General features: G+C 41.8%; 1 protein-coding gene across 3 annotated transcripts in view; it reads right to left on the bottom strand.

The window, feature by feature from the left end:
* The window catches only part of NKAIN2 (sodium/potassium transporting ATPase interacting 2), a 952,006-nt gene that overhangs the window by 520,316 nt on the left and 411,052 nt on the right, over positions 1-20,638 (bottom strand). For all 3 annotated transcript variants that reach the window (XM_060238906.1, XM_060238922.1, XM_060238914.1), the window contains exon 2: positions 3,739-3,876. In XM_060238906.1, the coding sequence (XP_060094889.1) occupies positions 3,739-3,876 (138 nt within the window). The remainder of the gene's footprint in view (positions 1-3,738; positions 3,877-20,638) is intronic.

Raw genomic sequence — 20,638 nt, 5'->3', positions numbered from 1 at the left:
GTCATGAGCCTGGCCTCCTTAGGGCTGGGGATTGTAAGTAGATTTTGTGATCCAGACCGAAGTGCTCTCTGGGGAACATGTGGGGAAAGGCGGTCCCTAAGGTATGCAGGTCCCTGGCCATATAGGGCCTTAAAGGTGAGAACCAACACCTTGAAATGAACCGGGTATGCGATATGCAACCAGTGTACCACTTTCAGCACAGGTTGAATGTGTTCCTGTAAAGGAAGGCCCATTAACAACCTGGCTGCTGCTTTCTGCACTAGTTGAAGCTTCCAGGTTTGAGACAACGGCAGCCCTATGTAGAGAGCATTGTAGTAATCCAATCTTGAGGTGACTGTGGCATAGATCACTGTCGCCAAGTTGTTGCATTCGAGGTAGGGGACTAACTGCCTTATCAGCCGTAGATGATAGAAGGCTGATCTGGCAGTGGCTGCCACCTGGGCCTCTATATTTAAAGAGGTACCAGGAGCACCCCTAAGCTTTTGACCTTGGGCACCAGTGTAAGTAGTGCCTGTCAAAGGTCGGTAGTAAGATCTCGGTTCCAAGACCACCACGACCTAGGTACAGGACCTCTATCTTTGTCAGATTCAACTTCAGTCGACTCAGCCTGAGCCACCCTGCCACAGTTTGAAGTGCCATGGTCAGATCTTCTATGGAGGAGTTGGACTGGCTGCCTATCAGTAGATAAAGCTGGGTGTCATCCGCATACTGATGACATCCCAGCCCAAACCTCTGGGCAAGAGGGTGCATGTAGATTTTGAACAACATCGGTGATAGAACTGCCCCTTGTGGCACACCACATACAAGTGGGTGCCGTCGAGACAGTTCCTCCCCTATCACCACCCTTTGTCCCCGACGGTGAAGGAAAGAGGAGAGTCACTGTAAGGCCAACCCCCACATCCCAGCGTTGGCAAGGTGGCAGGTCAGCAACTGATGATCAACTGTGTCAAATGCGGCCGATAGGTCTAAAAGCATCAGTACCGCCGAGCCACCTCTATCCAGATGCCTCTGGAGGTCATCCATGAGTGTGACCAGAACTTTGTCCGTCCAATAGCCCGGGTGGAACCCAGATTGAAAAGGGTTCAGTATAGAAGCGTAATTCAGAAAGCTTTGTAACTGCACTGAAACTGCCCTCTCAATAACCTTGCCCAAGAAAGGCAAGTTTGACACCGGCCAATAATTTGCCAATACGGTCGGGTCCAGAGATAGTTTCTTTAAGAGGGGGCGGACAACTGCCTCTTTTACAATTTCCCTCAAGGGAACCCATAGTTCGTCCTGGCTAGCCTTTATAAGCCAGGATGGACATGGGTCCAGACTACAAGTAGTCAGATGTACAGTAGAGAGTCTTCTGTCAACTTCCTCCAGGCTGAGTGGAGTGAAGTAATCTAGAAGCTGACTAGAAGACGTACATGGAGCCTCAAGTTCCTTTACTGTCTCAAGAGTGGCCAGGAGGTCGCAGCAGAGTGACAAGACCTTATTGCAAACAAACTCGCAAAAGCCTCGCAGTCTATGTCCAATTCCCTAGCGTTTTCATTACCCTGTGGGAAGGTAGTTAGTGACCAAATTGTTCTAAACAATTGTGCTGGGTGTGAGTTTGCATATGCAATCATGGCCGTATATGGTTTGTTTAAATTTATTGTTTACATTTTATATAAATTTATATTTCTTTTAAATGCTGTTTTAATGTGTTGTTTGTTTGCTGCTTTGGGGACCTTAAGTCAGGTGGAAAGGGGGCATACAAATGTTTTAAATAAATTATCCTCTCCTCCTTTTTATCCTCACGAAAATGAAGGAACTCTAGGGCGATGAGTAGTGCTTAGCCACTTCCAGCATAGGAGACAAGCACCAGCTGATCTGTTCTGTTGCCTATAATAAGAGTGTGGTGTTTTCAAAATGGAGAGTCTTAAACCTGGTAGTTTTGAACCAGGGGTGTATGCCACCTATAGCTGTGAGCACAGCATTTTGAAAATATCAAAGTACAAGCAGGGGCACATGAGATACTCATGCAAAAAATCCTCCTCTGGCTTTTGAGACTGTCTACCACCTTTCTCTGACAGCCAGCATGGTGTAGTGGTTAAGAGCAATGCACTCTAATCCGGAGAACCAGGTTTGATTCTGCATTCTTCTGCATGAAGCCAGCTGGCTGACCTTGGGTCAGCTACAGCTCTTTCAGAGCTCTCTCAGGCCCCCCAAAAGTATAGCTTGCCACCTAGTGGTGTATAATGCTAAAAGAGTTAAAACTTCAAGCTGCCAGACAATCTTAGGATCTCTTGGCTATACTACGCACAATGCCAATGATAACCACTATTATTACCACATTTCTCTACCTCTTCCTCCCTCAGAAGCCACCCATCTTTTTCCTTCCACACCCTCTTTTCTACCACCTTATACCCAACACTTGTCCCTACCTCCCCCTTGCTCTCTCACTATCCCCCTGTCATGGTTTCTTAGCATCTTTTTGCTTCTTCTCCAATCCTATTTAGAAAAGCTGTCCCTATTGCAGGAGAATGATTTGGTTCCAACCCAGAAAAATTTGTGACTGGCCCCAGCACCCCATCCAATCTTTTTTTTTTTTTGGGGGGGGGGGGAGACATTCTGACCTAGCCTCTGTGGCAGTATCTGCTCTGTGTTCTAAAAATTCCAAAAGATCCCACAGGTTCCACAAAACTAGTCCCCCCCTACATCTACACCATACTCTTTCTAGCTAGTTTGATGTAGTGGTTAAGTGTGCAGACTCTTATCTGGGAGAACTGGGTTTGATTCCCCACTCTTCCACATGCACCTCCTGGAATGGCCTTGGGTTAGCCATAGCTATCGCAGGAGTTGTTCTTGAAAGGGCAGCCTGCTGTGAGAGCCCTCTCAGCCCCACCTACCTCACGGGGTGTCTGTTGTGGGGGGAAAAGATATAGGAGATTGTAAGCCACTCGGAGTCTCTGATTCAGAGAGAAGGGTGGGGTATAAATCTACAGTCTTCTAGTTTTCAAGATATACAAAATTCAAATTCTAGCAAGCTTATGTTTTGAGTAGCAGGGATAAGGGAGCCAAGCTGTTTTTATTACTACTACTATGTAATACTATATATAAAATCACATAGGCAATTAAAAATGTTCGGACTTTCAGTAAATTTTACATGACTATAAGACATTTACATCTATAACTTCTTTCCTTTTACACAATGTAATTTCAAGAACAGTTTAAATACTTCACTATGTTTGGTGATGGAAAATACAGTCAAGTCACAGCTAACTTATGTTGACTCTAAGAGTTTTCAAAGCAAGAAACTAACAGAGGTGGGTTGCCACTGCCTTCCTTTGTATAGCAATCCCAAACTCCTTAGTGGTCTTCCATCCAAGTACTAAACAGACCAATGATTGATTGGCTTCTAACCTGCCAAAATTTGTGACTGGCTCCAGCACCCCATCCTGAAATTCCCAAACCCAAAATTCTTCAAGACTTCCCATTTAATTTACCTTAGTCCTTTGCTCTTGTCATGTGACAGTTTTCCTAGCAGTGGTAAAATATTTACAATCTTAAAGATCTACTTAGGTTCCAAAATCTGATGAGATCAGGCTAGGTTGGGCCATCCATTTGCTATATTTACTGAGATATATATATTTTTAAAAAACATTATATATACTTCCCCTGCTCCAAATTATGTCTGTATATTTTTCCATCCTTTTAAAAAAAAAACCATACTTGGGAATTAGAAGGAAAATGATACAAGTTAATTGTACTTACTCCTGTTATGTAGCGATGTCTATATTGGATGGTTCCAAATAAGCCAAGAATGACTACAATAATATGTACAAAATTTGCCAAGATTGGTGCCCATTGATAACCCAGGAAATCAAATATCTGTCTCTCCAGCACACATACCTAGAATTAAACAGCAACAAAGATTTGATTAAGCACAGTTCGAGGGGGCGGGGGGGGGAAGCTGAAAGTGAAATTTGAAAGGCATTCCCTGCCTCCCACGCAACCATCTCTAGAAACTTGTCTGCTCTATAAAAGTAGAACAGGAAGCAAGAGCTAAACTCAAAACAGAATGATTTTGCTACAGTTCATTCTGAAAAGAACATTTTTAATGACAGTCTACTGAGTTACAGTCAATTAACTAAAATATTCATGTGGGTAATTCTCCTTAGTTATGAATCTCCCCCCACCCCCCATCCAGGATGAAGCAGTAGAGCTCTTATCACTTCATCACAAATTGCTTCTAGGGGTTCTACATCAGGGATGTCTGACTAGTTTAAAAGTCCAAGGTAAACTGAAGTCACTTCTGTCCCACATGTATCTTAATTGTGCAGAGTCTTCCTTTCTTGTATCCCTTACTTCACATGCATTGGTAAGCAATTTATCAAGGTTAATTAGTATGTAGCAAAGTCTTAATAGAGCTGTTGGTGAATATAATATAAAGAGAGGAAAAAAGTTTTATACATCATATTAACATACATGCAAACTGAGTCATTTTCAGTGCTACTTAATTTACCTTATCTGTTTATAAAATATGTAGGAAAGCAGCCATAAAGTGGCAGGAATGTGGTCTTGAAACAGTGAAGGAATCATATCAAAGAATAAGATCCAGAAAATGAAAACTGGAACAAGACTGCATTGCTCAGATAACATGTAATCAGCCAGTTGAGCCCCAACATGCTTTGCACCATTGAAAGAGATACTTAGGCTCATATGCACATCACAGACTCACTAGCAGTCTCTTAAACTTTTGCTACCATTTGGGTTGTTCATACATTCTGACCCTGCACCAATTTCTGAAAAACCATTGGCTAGATTGGGGCTTCATACTTTATGATTTGTCTGGTTACTGCAGAAGACTGGTCATTTTGTATACCAATAATAATAATAATAATAATAATAATAATAATAATAATAATAATAATAATAATAATAATAATAATAATAATAATAATGAAACAAGTTTACCAGCATCATTTCCTCCAGAGGCACTTCCCTTCAAAACAGCAGCAACTCTCCATTTACACCCCCCTGTGCATCTTCCAATCTGTTTCTGAGCCACAATCTGTCCCTAGACCACTCTCTCTGACACACAATTATCCTTGTGCTCTGAATAAGCAGTTTAGCTGATTAGAACCATCTCTGACATGGCAAGCTACGTTCAGTTCAGATTTGGGAATAGTCAAGATTCTCAAGCACATTTAACTGTAGATCCTGTGTTCCGTTGCACAGTCAATAAGAAATAAGCAGTTTATTTTGTTTTTCTCTCCTAGAGGTTGGGAACATTTTAGACTAATAGATTTAATATGGTTTAATTTTACTGGATATATCAGGCCACATTCAAATGCATAAAGTGTTAGTGTCACATACATAGGTATAGAAAATAAGCATTGCAAATAGTGAGTCCAAATGGCTATTTAATGCACAAATTACTGTTTGAGTCATTCCTGTGTTCAACTGCAATATGTATGAGATAAGAACATTAGCTGTTTGCAACAACAGTTGGTAATAATGGCACAACCTTTCTTACCTAAGTCAATTTAGCACCTTCAGTAGGAAAGGAAACCAATCCTCAAACTGGGAATATCTATGCCTTTTGGTCTTTAAGGTGTCACTATATGCTTTTATTGGTTTTGTGGCAACAGATCAGTATAGCTACCTTTTTTCTGGAAGTTATCAAGAAACTGAAGAAGCTGAAACATAATGAAAGGGAAGAAATGTCTGTTTCAGGAACACAGTGTTCATGCTAACTTAGAATTCAGTAGATGAGACAACAGCAGAAAGCCAAGTTCAATATGGGCATAATATGTTCAGATGTCAACACTGAATGATACAGAAATAAGGCACACATAGGTCATAAACATCAACAAAGCATATACACTAGGAAAACGGAAAGCTGAAACACTTCTGGGAAACTTCCTTTTCTTGCCAATAGGAAGTGAGGGGATGTTACCAGATAGATACTAAGAGCAGAAAGTACAAAGTAGGTTGTCCAGTAATTCTGGTGCTTGATCAGATCTTGAGCAAAGATGACAAGATTACTGCAGAATTAATAATTACTGTCAAAGTCTAATCACAGGAATTATCCAGCGACACTGGCAGAATCTTTAGAGGACAGCCCAACTACCTTAAAAGTTTGTATAGGAAATTATGTCAGGGGGTTACAGTGTATCTTTCAGATTTGGTAAAGTCAGTCAAGATAATGAGCTTGAACAGTGGAAGAATGTGGCACTGTTCTTTCTCCACCTTCCTTACCTTTTAGGATGACTACTTATGTCTCAGATGAAAAATTCATACAAATCCCTGGGCCCTCTGTTCATATACCCTGACTGTTACTCTAATGCCGGTGGCCTCTTGCCCCCTCCCAGTATGTACCTCAAGGTTAGATAGGTACAGCCTGATAAACAGAAGCAAGTTTTATATCAATGTAGTCTATAATTTTGGAAACCAGTTTGAGCCATGTCTATCTTGCTCTTGCTGACACACAGTAACAAGATTTAGATCAATCTATTATAAAAACAGCACCTTGGAAAAGCCAGTCATGTGGAAACCATTTTCTATGCTAGATGTTCAATATTGCTTATTTGTAATTTCCATGCTACAGGGCTTGTTATACACAATATCATCTTTGAGATGCTGTTTTGCAAGGAACTAGTAGTTTCCATACCATATTTGATTTCCTATTCATTAACAGTGGCAATAACAAGCCAAGCACAAATCTAATGAAACATGGTTGCATTCTATGCACCCTGCAAACCAGAGATAGAATCAAGAAAAGATATTTCAAGTAACACATGGCAAAATGAGATTATATCAATATATTAACTTATTATTTTATTATTTGAAACATCACATTTATATCTCCAAACAAAAAACTTGAAAGTAAACTACCCCAAAAGGAAAGGGTATATCAAAATTGGCAAATATGTCATGCAATTATATATAGCACATTATTTAACTGTATGTAGCAGATGCTTTAGTCTTTCAGGGTATTTTCCCCCTGAAAAATAGCATTTCACTTTGTGACTTTTTTCACTAAATTAGACCAGGATACTGACACAAATGGCTACCACGGAGAGAAATATAATGGACAAAATTTAAACATGAGGTTTTACATGATCTGCTAAATATTTTAGTCAAAATGTACAATTGCCAATAGTGAACTATGCTCATCTGACTAAAGCCTTCTGAAGGTACCACTCTGCTAATGGGTAAGATCAACAGTGGCTCATACTCATTTTCTATTGTGGCTCTATGATGAGGTCATAAAGGCTCCCACACTTACATAATTTCATTGAATGCATAAAACAGAAATGTTCAGGAGGGCATGGTGTAAAACAGAAATGTTCAGGAGGGCATGGTGTATACAATATACTGTTATTCTAACTGTTCATAAATGGCTTGGGCACTTTGCTATATATACCATCCTGTTGCATTGTTTCTGTAATTCTGTAATCCAGTTTTGTTTATTTGTTTTAAGTAGTATATCATTTTATTGTAGCCAGTTTGGTGTAGTGGTTAAGTGTGCGGACTCTTATCTGGGAGAACCGGGTTTGATTCCCCACTCCTCCACTTGCACCTGCTGAAATGGCCTTGGGTCAGCCATAGCTCTGGCAGAGGTTGTCCTTGAAAGGGCAGCTGCTGTGAGAGCCCTCTCCAGCCCCACCCACCTCACAGGGTGTCTGTTGAGGGGGAGGAAGGTAAAGGAGATTGTGAGCCGCTCTGAGACTCTTTGGAGTGGAGGGCGGGATATAAATCCAATATCTTCATCTTCTTCTTCTATATCAGGGGTGGCCAATGATAGCTCTCTAGATGTTTTTTGCCTACAACTCCCATCAGCCCCAGCCATTGGCCATGCTGGCTGGGGCTGATGGGAGTTGTAGGCAAAAAACATCTGGAGAGCTACGGTTGGCCACCCCTGGTATATATTATACTGTTTAATGCACCACTATAAGTCTGCAATCCCGTTTTATTGCATTGTTGACTGCATGTATGCTGCTTTAATTGCATTGGTTTTAGTTGTGTGTAGGGATGGGCATGAAACAAACAGGGACTTTTCCTGCTAAACTTAAAGAGCAGTAGTCCGCCCGCTTTTGAAAAAGTCATCTTTGGACCCAATGGTCCTGGCCAATCATTGCCCAGTCTCGAACTTACCGTTTCTGGGTAAGGTAATTGAGAAAGCGGTGGCAGAGCAGTTTCAAGGTTTCCTGGAGGATACTTCTACCCTTGATCCCTTTCAGTCTGGCTTCCGTCCTGGTCATTGGGCAGAGACCTTACAGATGACCTTAGAAGGCATCTAGATCAAGGCGGGTCAACGTTGATATTGTGGGCACTGATATTGTTATTAGATCTTTCAGAAACATTTGACACGATCGACTATGATCTCATGACTCACCGCCTTGCCGACATCGGAGTTTAAGGGGTAGCCTTATAGTGGCTTTCCTCCTTTCTCCATGGTTGGGGATGAAGGCAATTGGTGAGCAGACCTCTTGGTGGCACCCACTTGAATGTGGTGTGCTGCAAGGAGCTATTCTCTCATTAATGATGTTTAACATCTATATGCACCCCCTCGCCCAGATTGCCCGAGTTTTGGGGCTGGGTTGTCACCAATATGCAATGACACCCAGCTCTATCTATTGATTGATGGCCATTCGAACGCCACCCCAGACCATCTGACCAGAGCTTTAGAAGCTGTGGCAGGCTGGTTGCAGTTAAGCCAGCTGAAGCTAAATCCAACTAAGACACAGGTCCTGTACCTGGGTTGGGGGGATCAGGCATCCAACTACCCATGCTAGATGGCATCCCTTTGGTGCCAGCTCAGAAGGTGAGGAGTCTGGGAGTGACACTGGATGCCTCTCTTTCTATGGAGGCCCAGGTCACAACAGTTGCACAATCTGCCTTTCACCATCTGTGGCAGACCAAACAACTGATGCCCTATCTGGCATCCCATGACCTAGCTACAGTGATCCATGCAACAGTCACTTCCAGGTTGGACTACTGTAACTCACTCTACGCAGGCTTGCCCTTGAGGCTGATCCGGAATCTTCAACTGATGCAAAATGCAACAGCAAAAGCGTGGCTCCTAACTGTATTGCCTATACAGGCAAGCAGTCGACTGATGCTGTATGCACTGCATTGGTTACCAGTTGAGTACCGGATCCGTTTCAGGGTTTTAGTATTGACATTCAAAGCCTTACGTGGCCTGGGATCAACATACCTGTGGGACTGCCTCTCCCCATATGAGCCCCGAAGGGCGTTGCGATCAGCCAATCAACATCTTCTCTTATCCCAGGCCCCAAGGACGTCTGTTTTGCCTTTTTGGCCCTGGCCCCAACCTGGTGGAATCAGCTCCTGGTGGAGATACGGGCCCTGACAGATTTGTTACCCTTCCACAGGGCCTGTACAACAGAGCTGTTCCACCAGGCATTTAGTTGAGGCAGGCCGGCGTCCTCTACTCTGTTGCCTATACCATCGGCTGGCCTCCCCCAGTGATTTATCATCTGAACCTCTATATCCGGGCCACTGAATGATTACACATAAATTCGCACTATGTGCCACCCACCTCTGTTATTTAATGTTGATGTAATGCTGTTGTTTTAATTGTATTTATTGGTTTTATTATATGTAACTGGTTTTTATCTGTATGTGATCTGCCCTGAGCCCGTCTGGGAAAGGGTGGAATATAAGTGAACCAAATAAATAAATAAACAAATAAAATACAAACCATGATTTGTACATGAATTGGGCCAATTCATGGTTCATCTTGAACCAATTCGGTGATTGTGCCATGACACCTTTTTTTCTTGGTGGTTTGTTTGGTTCATTTTTGTGGTTCGTTTTCACAGATAGCCTGGTACTGATTTAATCAATTCCTAGGCAATACTGTGGATGGACTTGTGGGAGCCCTAGAAACACCCATAGTTGTTGTCCATAGCTTGATTGGCAGCTTGGGAAGCCAATCACAGAATTCTTATTCTGCTCTACAGAAGCAGATACCTTGACTCCACTGCTTCCACTCTGCAGCACAGAGAGAGAATTGTTAGTTTACCATACCAAACCTTTAATGGCATAATAGATTCAGATAAAAATACACAGAATATAAAAATTTAAACACTGGAGATAAAATCAAAATAAAACCGAGCTTACAGATGCATTCAAACATTGTTAGTTGTTATGAGAGCTGAAGCTTAGCTTTTCTGGGGGCACTTGCTTTGTGGGGCTATAACTTGGACATTCCAAATCCAATCTTTGCCAAACTTGGAGGGTGGGTGGAAAAGAGCTGGCTGAAGATTCCTAGTGAGTTTTACACCTCCAAAGCCAAATGAATCACAAATTGGTTCAGAAATCAAATATATCATGAAACGAACTCAACCACCAGTTTGGGCAATCAAATGAACCACGAACCAACATGAAATGCCATTTCCACATTCCATGCCCATTCCTAGTTGTATGTAATTGAGTCTCAGTGACAAAGACTATAAATATAGTAAATAAATAAATAGCAATGAGAGGCTGAACTTTATGTTAATTATTCACATTTTAATATACAATAAAAGCTTTGTTAAGTGACACCCAGTTAACCAGTATACTGGCAAGTGACTCGTGTGGCTGCTGTCTGACTCACTCATTTTCAAACCAGCCAGGTGACTTGGACAGGATCTGAGCAAATTGGTCATGCAGGTGTTGCTGGAGTCATTCAACTATACAACAGCTTGATGATTCTGCCTGCCTATAGCCAAGTAACTCTGGTAGGAGCCACCCAACTCAGATGTAAGCTGGCCAAATGACAAGGGTAGGAGCCATGTGGCTCACTCAGCTACAAGCCAGTCAAATAACTTGAGCAGGCACCACAAGACTCATTTGGCTGCAACAAAGTAAACACTTTGTTAACTAGCATACTTGTTTAACCAATAGCCCGATTCCCTGTGGATGCCAGTTAGCAAAGCTTTTGTTCTATATGGATCTTGGCAGACTCATTTATCATAAATATCTTTTAGCTCTGAATATATTTAAAAAGCAGACTTGGGTGATATAAATTAGTACACCGACACACCAGCTATTGCTTTGTTACTTCAGTTCAGACTATTCCTGTAAAATCCAAAGGTGGTGGCAGTTATGCAGGTCCTTATCAAGTAATATTTGTAATTCATCCTCGTCTGGAGTCAATTAGCAGACAAGAATCTGCATGGACCCCCCCCATCTCCGCCCCAAATTATCCTAGATGAGACAAAGGAATGGCTTGGGGCAGACTGTGTTGTTTGAGTCAGATCCTAAGTTGCTTCCTATACTAAAACTATGATTTAATTCCTGCTGTCCTAGGTTACCTACAAATGGAAACTGAACAACTTGCAACCCAACTAACTTAACATTTTCATTCTACAGTATACAAGAGTTCTATACTGCTAATTTTTTGTAGTCAGCAAAACCAAGAGCTTCCTGAAGTCTCCATAAAGCCACAGTGTATTGCTGATAAACTGCATTCAGGTTGGTGGGTCACAAGTCATGATAGGGAGGTTTGCCCCAGTTCTCCCTGGTTTTAAGTCTCAAGAAACTGCCAGTCTTGAGATAACCTGATAAACTGAAAATGGATTATGCAATATATAGCCTGCTTATGAGTACTCAAACAGCTCCCCAGAATTCTTCTCTCCTCCCCTTTTGTATTCCACCCTACCAATATTTTTGTATTTTTAAAGGTATAATTAATTGCTATTTTATTTTTGTGAACCGCCCTGAGCCTGCCTCGGCGGTGAGGGCGGGGTATAAATCCAATAAGCCATAAATCATAAACCAATACCTGCTTTGAAGTGTGCAGGAGCAGTTATCAGAACAAAAAAGGTTGATAATAGAAATAATATGGAAATTTTTGCTGCCTGTACCTTTCTCCCAGGTTTTCTTCCTGCTTTGAGTACACTAAATTAATGGTGCTCCTGTCACTTCTTTCCTCATGGCTCATCCTGTGCATGTTTACCCAGACGTGAATCTTATTGTCTTCAACAAACTATCATACTATCCTAGTACGATTTCACTGGGCTTTCTCACATTGCAAATAATTTCTGTCCTCTGCCTGTGATACATAAGAGAGGCTGGGGAAGGCACAGCAAAGAAAGCTGTAAGAAAAGACCTCTCTAGAGTTATCTTCCTATGATTTTGGAAAGTGCTTGCCATCACATAAGGCTATAGTAGCCTTTGTAGGCAGGAGTCTATGGGTCTTAAATTCACAATTTCCTTGTGCAGGTTGATTTATTTATCAATCCAGACACCGGAAGGTGTGGTTAACTTCACTCACCACAGGGTTATACTGTGTTACATAGGAAAAACAGCACAATGCTATAACTTGCCTCCTCTCCACCCTTCTTTTTCTCTAGCCAGCCTCCTCTTATTTCCCATATCTCCCTTTTTATAGTTCCAGCTACACACCTGACCTTTGAGCTGAGCTCTATCCTCCTCTTCTCTGTTCCCTGCTCTCCACAGTCCCACCCTGCCTTAAAAAACCTGGGCTATCCAGGCTTGTTCATTGCCTCCATACCTTTTGATCTTTCCTGGGGCAGACTGCCCTGTTGCTGAGACTATTCTGACTGTACCTTCCTACCCTTGATCCTGCCCTTGATCCCACTGGTGAGCCTTGTTGCTGAACTCGAGTTTATCCTGCCCTGCCAGGCAGTTGTTGTTGGGCATCCTGACATAAAGAGCCAGTGTGGTACAGTAGTTAAGAGCATGTTGTGTATGTGGACTCATGGAATGTTCTTTACCAGTGTTCCTGCCTGGCTCATTGGAACCTTAAGGACTGAGCTTGGGGACTCTAGAACAATAGGCAGTAGGATCTAAATCCTTGCTGCCCTGGTCCAACCAGAAGCCCCCTGATGGTTCAAACAATCCAATGGCATCCTAGCATGGGAACCCAAAACTGTATATAGTTGGCCCCATTGACCCAGTTTACTCAGTCTTCTAGTTCAGCCATTACATACTGTACTGAATAAAGTGAGCTATGATCATAGCAACCTCGTCTCTTCTATGCGTCGAACCCACTATATTATAGAACAGCAGACCCTAATCTGGAGAATTGGCTTTGATTTCCCCAATCCTCCACATGAAGCCTGCTGAATGACCACAGCTCTCAAAAATCTCTCAGCCCCCACCTATCCCACAAGGTGACTGTTGAGGAAAAGAGGATGGGAAGGTGCTTGTAAGTTGCTTTCAGACTCCTTAGGGTAGAGAAAAGCAGAGCATAAAACCCAACTATTCTTCTTCTACAAATATACAATAATGAGGACTCTGAGTTCATATGATATAATGTAGACACTTTAAAAAAAATTCAAATATTATTGTCCCCCATGATAGACTCATGCTTTCTCTCATATTACATGATCAAGAACATATGGATATACACATCTTTACTTGAAACAGCCAGCTACACCAGCATAACATAAAGAATCATGGTAAATTCACATATGTATTATCATAATGACATGACAACATCAAGAACCATGTTGCTTATGTGAAACACCAATCTCAGACACGGCCTTAGAGACAGAGCTAACATTTCATCTCACATCACATTGTGTGCTTTTAAAAACTTTAAATTTTCATATATGTTGAAATGCAAGTGATAGCTGCCAGGTAAACAATCCCAATCCCATCCTCCCAAACTACATCTCACAGGGAAGTAATATATACAAACAGGAAAAAAGCAAGGCACCATTGTGGTGTAGTGTTATAATACCAGACTAGGATTGGGGAGACTCATGTTCAGATCCTGAATGCATGAAAACTTGCAGAGTTACTCTGAGCCCGTAAGACTCTCCTAGCCTAATCTACCCATGGGGTTGTTGGTGTGAGGAGAAAATGGAGGAGGTGTGAACAATGTAAGCCAGTTTGGGTCCCCACTTTTCTCCCAAAAGTAGGGTTTAACTAAAAATAAACAAAGGAGAGCGTAGGGATGTAGGAAAGAACAGGAGAAGGCACAACAGTAAACACCAAGTAAATCAGATATCAGATGTGGCTTCATTTCAAAGTGCTTTACAAATTTATATTATACAGAAATGAAGCTCTCATGCTATCCATCCGGTTGAAAGCAGATTCTTTCCCTTAAACTCAAATGCCATACAGATATGTGGCATCCAACAACTTACTCAGCTACAAGTACAGGTTCAACAGAAATAACTTCACTTGGTGAGTTATGGCTGAGTATATAGTGTTCCCTCTAAGCTGCGTTAGCGTGAGCTAGCTCACAGATTTTCAGCCTCCAGCTCACACATTTTTGTCTTAACTCAGGAAGGATGACCCCAGAGCACACTAATTTATGCAGTAGCTCACAACTTTAATGCCAGTAACTCACAACTTTAATGCCAGTAGCTCACAAAGTAGAATTTTTGCTCACAAGACTCTGCAGCTTAGAGGGAACATTGGTGGGGATGCTGCAGATTTCACCACAAACATGTTTGACAATTGAACTTGCCATGCTCAAAAGTACAGATCAAATGTGATGCAATCAGCCAGACTGTTCAGTTTGTGCCAAACAGCTGTGAGCATATGCTAAGCAGGTTGTGAAAGAATGCACATGTATAAAAAGCCAATTGCACTGTACTAAATGATTAGGAAGGAATACAATGAAACAACCTGTAGAACAGCTACAAACAGACTGATAAACACCCAAACTGATCACTGAAAAACCAGCTCCTATTCACAACCAGCGAACAGGACATGAGCTGAACTGTTGCAGCATCCCTAACTATACGAAGAAAGGATGGCCTGGCTCAAACTTGTCTAAGTTGAGTCATCATATCTTCATATAGTTAGGGATGCTCTAACACTTCATAAAAACCTGTCCAATTCCTTCTAACGTAGGAACCAATGAACAGCCACTGTGTATGTCAGATGGGAGAGATGGCCAGAAAGGAACAGAAAGGAACAAGATTAATGTTAAAGACACGTAACAATATTCAGCTGGTGAGCAAAGCAGGAACTATAATTGCTACATTTTATTTTGGTTTCCATTAGATTCAATTGGGAACACATTTAAAGCTACCACCCCTCCACCCCAAGCCAATAGAGGTAACATTATCAAACACCATACCTCTCTCCAATTTAACTATGCATCTCCAAAAGATCATGAATCCTTCAGGCTTAAAATGTGATAATTTGCACTTCATAGTGTCTCCAAAGGTATCTTCTTAAAAAGCGGTTTACGTTGTCTGTTTTGATACCTAATTATTACTGACTGAAGAGGGATAAATTAGACAAATACTCAGGTCACCTTCAATGTCAGACTGAACTCGGCACAATCATTTGTTCAGTAATTATAATATAAGCTTCTGAATGCCACATATGATGTTTCTTGGATAAGTGTGTTTAGGAAAACTTAAGAAAATTTCTGTCAATTATAATTCATCAACTATATCTATTGGGCTGTAAAAGAAATAAGTAAACCCACCCACCCACCCCCCAAAAGGGAGAGAAACAACCCTATACACGAAATACAGATACGGTTCCCTAGTTGGGGGGTCCTGACTGCTGCCAGCCAGCTGGGTGGTAGTGGGAAATCCTACCTCAAACATGTTGATGTTATGCAGAAGTGATTTCATCACGTAGGTAACATTGTGTGGCGATACTCTGGTTTTGGGGCAAAACTCTATGGTATGAGGGCAATTTTCCATTGAGTTTTGCCCAAAAAACAGTGCACTGCTGTGTGACATTGCCAATGTGATGACATCACTTCCATGTGACATCAGTACATCATAGCACTCCATCCCCACTCTTGGAAAGTTCCTCCCCCACTGGCATGATCATTGGACCTGGCAATTCTAACAAGAAAGATAATCCAAAAGGTTGAAACAAATAAAATGCAAGTTTTTTAAAGAATGTAAGAACCAATACTAAATGCGTTTTGGCACAAAGACCTTCCTTAGCAGCAAAATTCAAACTGAGCACTCCATTAATTTAACAAAGATAAACATTAAAATGATTGTACACAGAATGGACCTTACACTGAGGTGTTCACCCATGGAGTAAGTTTTGTCATATATTTTTGAGATGCAACATGGGCAACTCATCAAGATGTGAAATATTTAATTTGCCCATGGATCTTCTTAGGCCCAATCTGAAATGCTCAATGCTCCAATGGAGTGCTCAAACACAATAAGAAAGAACCAGCCTGGTGTTGGTTCTTGCATATGGAGACAATTTGTACCTTTTAACCTGTATTTATATGTCTGGACATTTGTCTTTATATTGGGATTAGGTATTTATATGTTGACTGTTGTTTTTAAATTATATTTTAGCATTTAAAATTATATTACTAGGGTATTTTGTACATTTGTACTATATGCATAATTACATTTTAGTTTTGTTTTCTTTGTTTCAACCTTTTGAGTTACCTTGGACTGAAAAGAAAACCAGGAGAAACTATAATGAATAACCTTATCTTGCATCAAAACATTGTTGCTTGGTAGACAGCCTAAGCAAGTCCACTGAAACAAGAGCTAGTAATGCTGTCACAAATCACAATTTTCCATACTGCATTTACCTTCTAATCCTCACTCTCTCCACCCTCCGATTTGGTTTCTTTGCTTCAGTGCCCACAGTAATTCCCCTTGGAAGCAGCAAACTCTGTAATTGAGAATTGCTGCAAGCTATTCTCCAGCCGAGTTCTGCCCCTGCCAAATAACTGCCATAATTCAAGTGGTACTTGCCAGAGTTCTAACACAAAGCTGTTGCTGTTTCTCTCTCTCTCGTTTGCCATACCTAGTTTTTTCCAAGGAGGTGATCACCTTTCTGACTTGAAGAGGTCCAGGAACTCAGCAGTAATTATTCTGCTGGCAGAGTAGGATGCAGCCGCAGTTCAATGGCAGCGATTTAAATGCTTGCCTGTCCAAAACAACAGAATCTGCTAATTTGTTGCACTGAATATTTTGTTGTATTTAATAATCACGAGCCTTGTCACAGGCTACGGAAGGCAAACAAAATTGCTTGAGTCTGCTTCTTCTGCAGTGCCTATCAGAAAAAGAGAGCTGGAAATTTCAGTTTAGCTGCTTAAATGTGTCCACTTTGAGTACTCTGTCTTGTTAGCTAATGATTCTTTTTGAATGGTGAGAAGCAATTATCTATGCAATCATGATGTGTAAAAGTTAGATGTCTACAATTGTTTTTGACCCATTTAACATGGATTAGTCTAGGAGAGGAAAACTATAAGGGAAATCTTATGTTCCATTTAAGTTCATAAGTAACAGAACTCTTCAGCACTTGGTAACAATATAATACACCCTGTAACCTCTTTTCTTTCCCTTTTTGGCTTAAATTACCACACTGTTGTGAATACTAAATTATATGTTCTCACAATTTTGAACACATCTCTAAGAAGATTGTGCATTCTTCACAACAGGCACATTCCACAATAGGTGGTTACTGGCAATTAATTTTAAAAATATTATCTATAAAATAGAATTAATTATAAAAATGAAATGGCAAAAAGTAAGATTTATTGCCACTGTTCCAAACACAATTAATCTTATTTTGGAGAATCCCCCCCAAGAAAAAAAACACTGCAATTAAACCAGGATGTTTTTAATGGATGAGTTTTCAGCAGGGAAAAAAAAATGCTCCTATAACATTCAAGGGACCTGAAATTTGGACGGGAAATACTCATTTGAGTCATGAATATGAAAATAATTGATTATCCATATTGTTGCTTTTCTTTAAATGTTAGTGTTGCCCTGTGTTATCACTTTGATCACATTTTGTTAATAAACCAGACATTTTAAAAAAATCCAGTAGTCTGGGCCAGATTGTATTTTAACGATTCTGCATTAGCCTTTGTCCCAGTCTTTTTCTCAGCTCTTTGAGTTTGCACAGGGCAGGGAGAAATCAGGGAACACACGACCCCACTCCAGAGATGCCAATGCAGCATCTAGGAAAAGAGTCACCATGAGAAGCCCTGCACAGACGGGAGGCAAGTGCTAAGTGTGGAATCATTCCTAGTTTTTTTGAAAATATGAACATTAGTAAATATCCTGAAGATTCAATAATTTAGAGGTCCAAATGTCAAGTGACCAAAACGGTCAGGACTACAATCAAGGAACTCATGATTGTTACTAGTCACTTAAGGTAAATTAAACTGTACTGCCCTGGCAGTATACCTGATCCCCTGGGCTGTCTCTAAATGTTTCCAAGTAAGACCCAAATCTTTTACCTGGACAACCTCATGTTGCCTGTGTATTTACAGGCTTCCCAAATATCAGCACTTACAGGTACTCTTGCCTATTAACTGAGTTCCTCTGTCTTTTCTACCTACATTCTATTCCTGATTATGGCTCCAGCAGGATCTTCTGAAGTTCCAGTCTCATTCTGTTTGACTAATAACTCTCTGGGCGTTTTCGCACTGACCTTCTAGTGGCGCGACCACCCTCTTCACACCGGAGGATCTGCCCGGATTTCGCACAAGAAGCGCCGGCGCACCCAAAAGAGCCGGCGACTTCCGTCGCGAAACCCGCTCAAACGGAAACCGCCAAGAAGCAGGAAAACGTTTGAGCGGGTTTCGCGACGGAAGTCGCCGGCTCTTTTGGGTGCGCCGGCGCTTCTTGTGCGAAATCCGGGCAGATCCTCCGGTGTGAAGAGGGTGGTCGCGCCACTAGAAGGTCAGTGCGAAAACGCCCTCTGTATCCCTCACTACCCATCCAAACATTCAAGCAAGGACGGAAGGCCTAAAAAAGAAAATGGTAGTCTTCCTCTCCATTCTCGTGATCTTACAGATACTTGTGGGGAAATCTTTATTTTCCCCCAGGAGGAGGAAGCAGTGTATGATTCTCTTTTTTCCCTCCATTGCCATGTGATACTTTTCCCATTCAGCGGTGTGCTGTCTGCCAAGCCATGGGCCTCAAAGGATGCCTAACCATAATTACTAAGTGGTTAGGTTCTAAACTATTTTTTTAAAAGAGACAAATAAGTGGGTTCTAGATCAAATCACGCCTGAACTGTCCCTAGAAAGTAAAATGACTAAACTGAGGCTATTATAACCTGGTCACATTATGAAAAGACAAAAGTGACTGAAAAAGGCAATTATGCTAGGAAAACGTGAAGGCAAGAGGAAAAGAAGAGACTCAACATCAGATGGATCAACTCAGTCAAGGAAGCCACAGCCCTCAGTTTGCAAGACCTAAGTGAGGCTGAAAATGCGGAGATGTTTTTGAGATCATTAATTCATAGGGTCACCTTAAGTTGGAAACAACTTACAGCACTTCACTCACACACATGCAACTGTCGTGATTACCAGCATCACAGTCAGTAACTACTGGCAATTTGCTTCCATGCAGCTTCTCTGCTACTCAGCAGCCTGTACTAAGCTATGCACGTGCTGGCATCTCCTGCAAGTGCTCATCCTCACTGTTGGTGTTGGGCCAATGATGTGCTGCCAGGCTGGCACTGCACCTTCTGTCTTGAAGGTTTCTCCTCATCTTCCACTTACGGCATTCCCGAGGTTCTGGTGATGGGGTGTGTGACGGAAAGCTAGGGGTTAACCAGAAACTGAAGACGCACAGGGCCTGCGTCAGGTGACCTGAGGGTGGGGGCTAAAGTGTTGAGAGCTCTCAGGGAGGAAAAGTGGTTGAGTGACGGAAACTGCTGAGGCAGTCATTCAGTCAGTTGGCTCTCAGCACTTTAGCCCCCACCCTCAGGTCACCTGACGCAGGCCCTGTGCGTCTTCAGTTTCTGGTTAACCCCTAGCTTTCCGTCACAGGGTGTAGTGGTGAACTGACTGGCAGCCCAGGGCTGGGGAGCTGAGGAACCAGTGTGCTGGCTCCTGGCTGAGGATCTATGTCTGGTCCTCAGCGACTGCCTCTTCCTGCAGCACCTCTACATTTGGGTGTGGATTGGGGTCAGGTCTGCTGGCTGCTTCTTCCTCAAAGGAGTTTTTTTAACTTCTCTTTGCTCTGCTGGGTTTGGCAACATTCCTAGATTTGTTCATTAGCAGAGCTGTCTGCTATTTGTCCTGCCATTAAACTCTATCAGAATTGAGAGCATTTAGCTTCCTAGCAGGTCTAGTTATCCCTATTGATTTTAATAGGTTTTAGGCACTGAAGCACTGAGTTTTTGCCATTGACAATCTAACCAAGGATCAATTAAGTTAATTGAGTCAGGCTGCACAAGTAATCCAGTGGTAAGGCCCGGAGCAAAACTATTTTTGAGATGAAAAGCTTCAATGGTGTAGCTTTCTAAGCAACAAATGACACTCAGAAATAGATAAGCTTATTCATCCTACCGTCTACAAATGAAAGAAAATGGCTAATACTTAAGGAACTACTAAATCAAGGCTATGTTTTATACAGCTGAATCTAGGCCAGTGGTCTTCAACCCATTGGTTAGGAGCCAAAGGTGTGTTATCGTCTAGAGCTCTACCTCCTGGGTCGCAAATTCCTAAAGTCTATTTTTTGCTTGTTTTGCTGCTTTTTGGAAGCACCTTGAGGTATTCTTAGATATAGTAGTGGCTTTAAACAACAAAGTTGATAGCACTGCCTGCTGAAACATGTTGTATAGTAGGATAGGACACTGGAAGTAAAAGGGAAGAGATTTGGCCTAGGCCTTGGCTGACTTACTGAATGCACAGCTAGACATGGCAGCATCCCTGAGTCCAGCCTGGGGATGCTGCTGCAATATTGGAGCCAGTGTGTGGAAAGTG

This window comes from Heteronotia binoei, chromosome 1 (assembly GCF_032191835.1).
Source record: "Heteronotia binoei isolate CCM8104 ecotype False Entrance Well chromosome 1, APGP_CSIRO_Hbin_v1, whole genome shotgun sequence".
In the NCBI taxonomy this organism is placed as follows: domain Eukaryota; kingdom Metazoa; phylum Chordata; class Lepidosauria; order Squamata; family Gekkonidae; genus Heteronotia; species Heteronotia binoei.
Note: the sequence above shows the minus strand (reverse complement) of the source record. Positions and strands in the feature narration are given on the sequence as shown.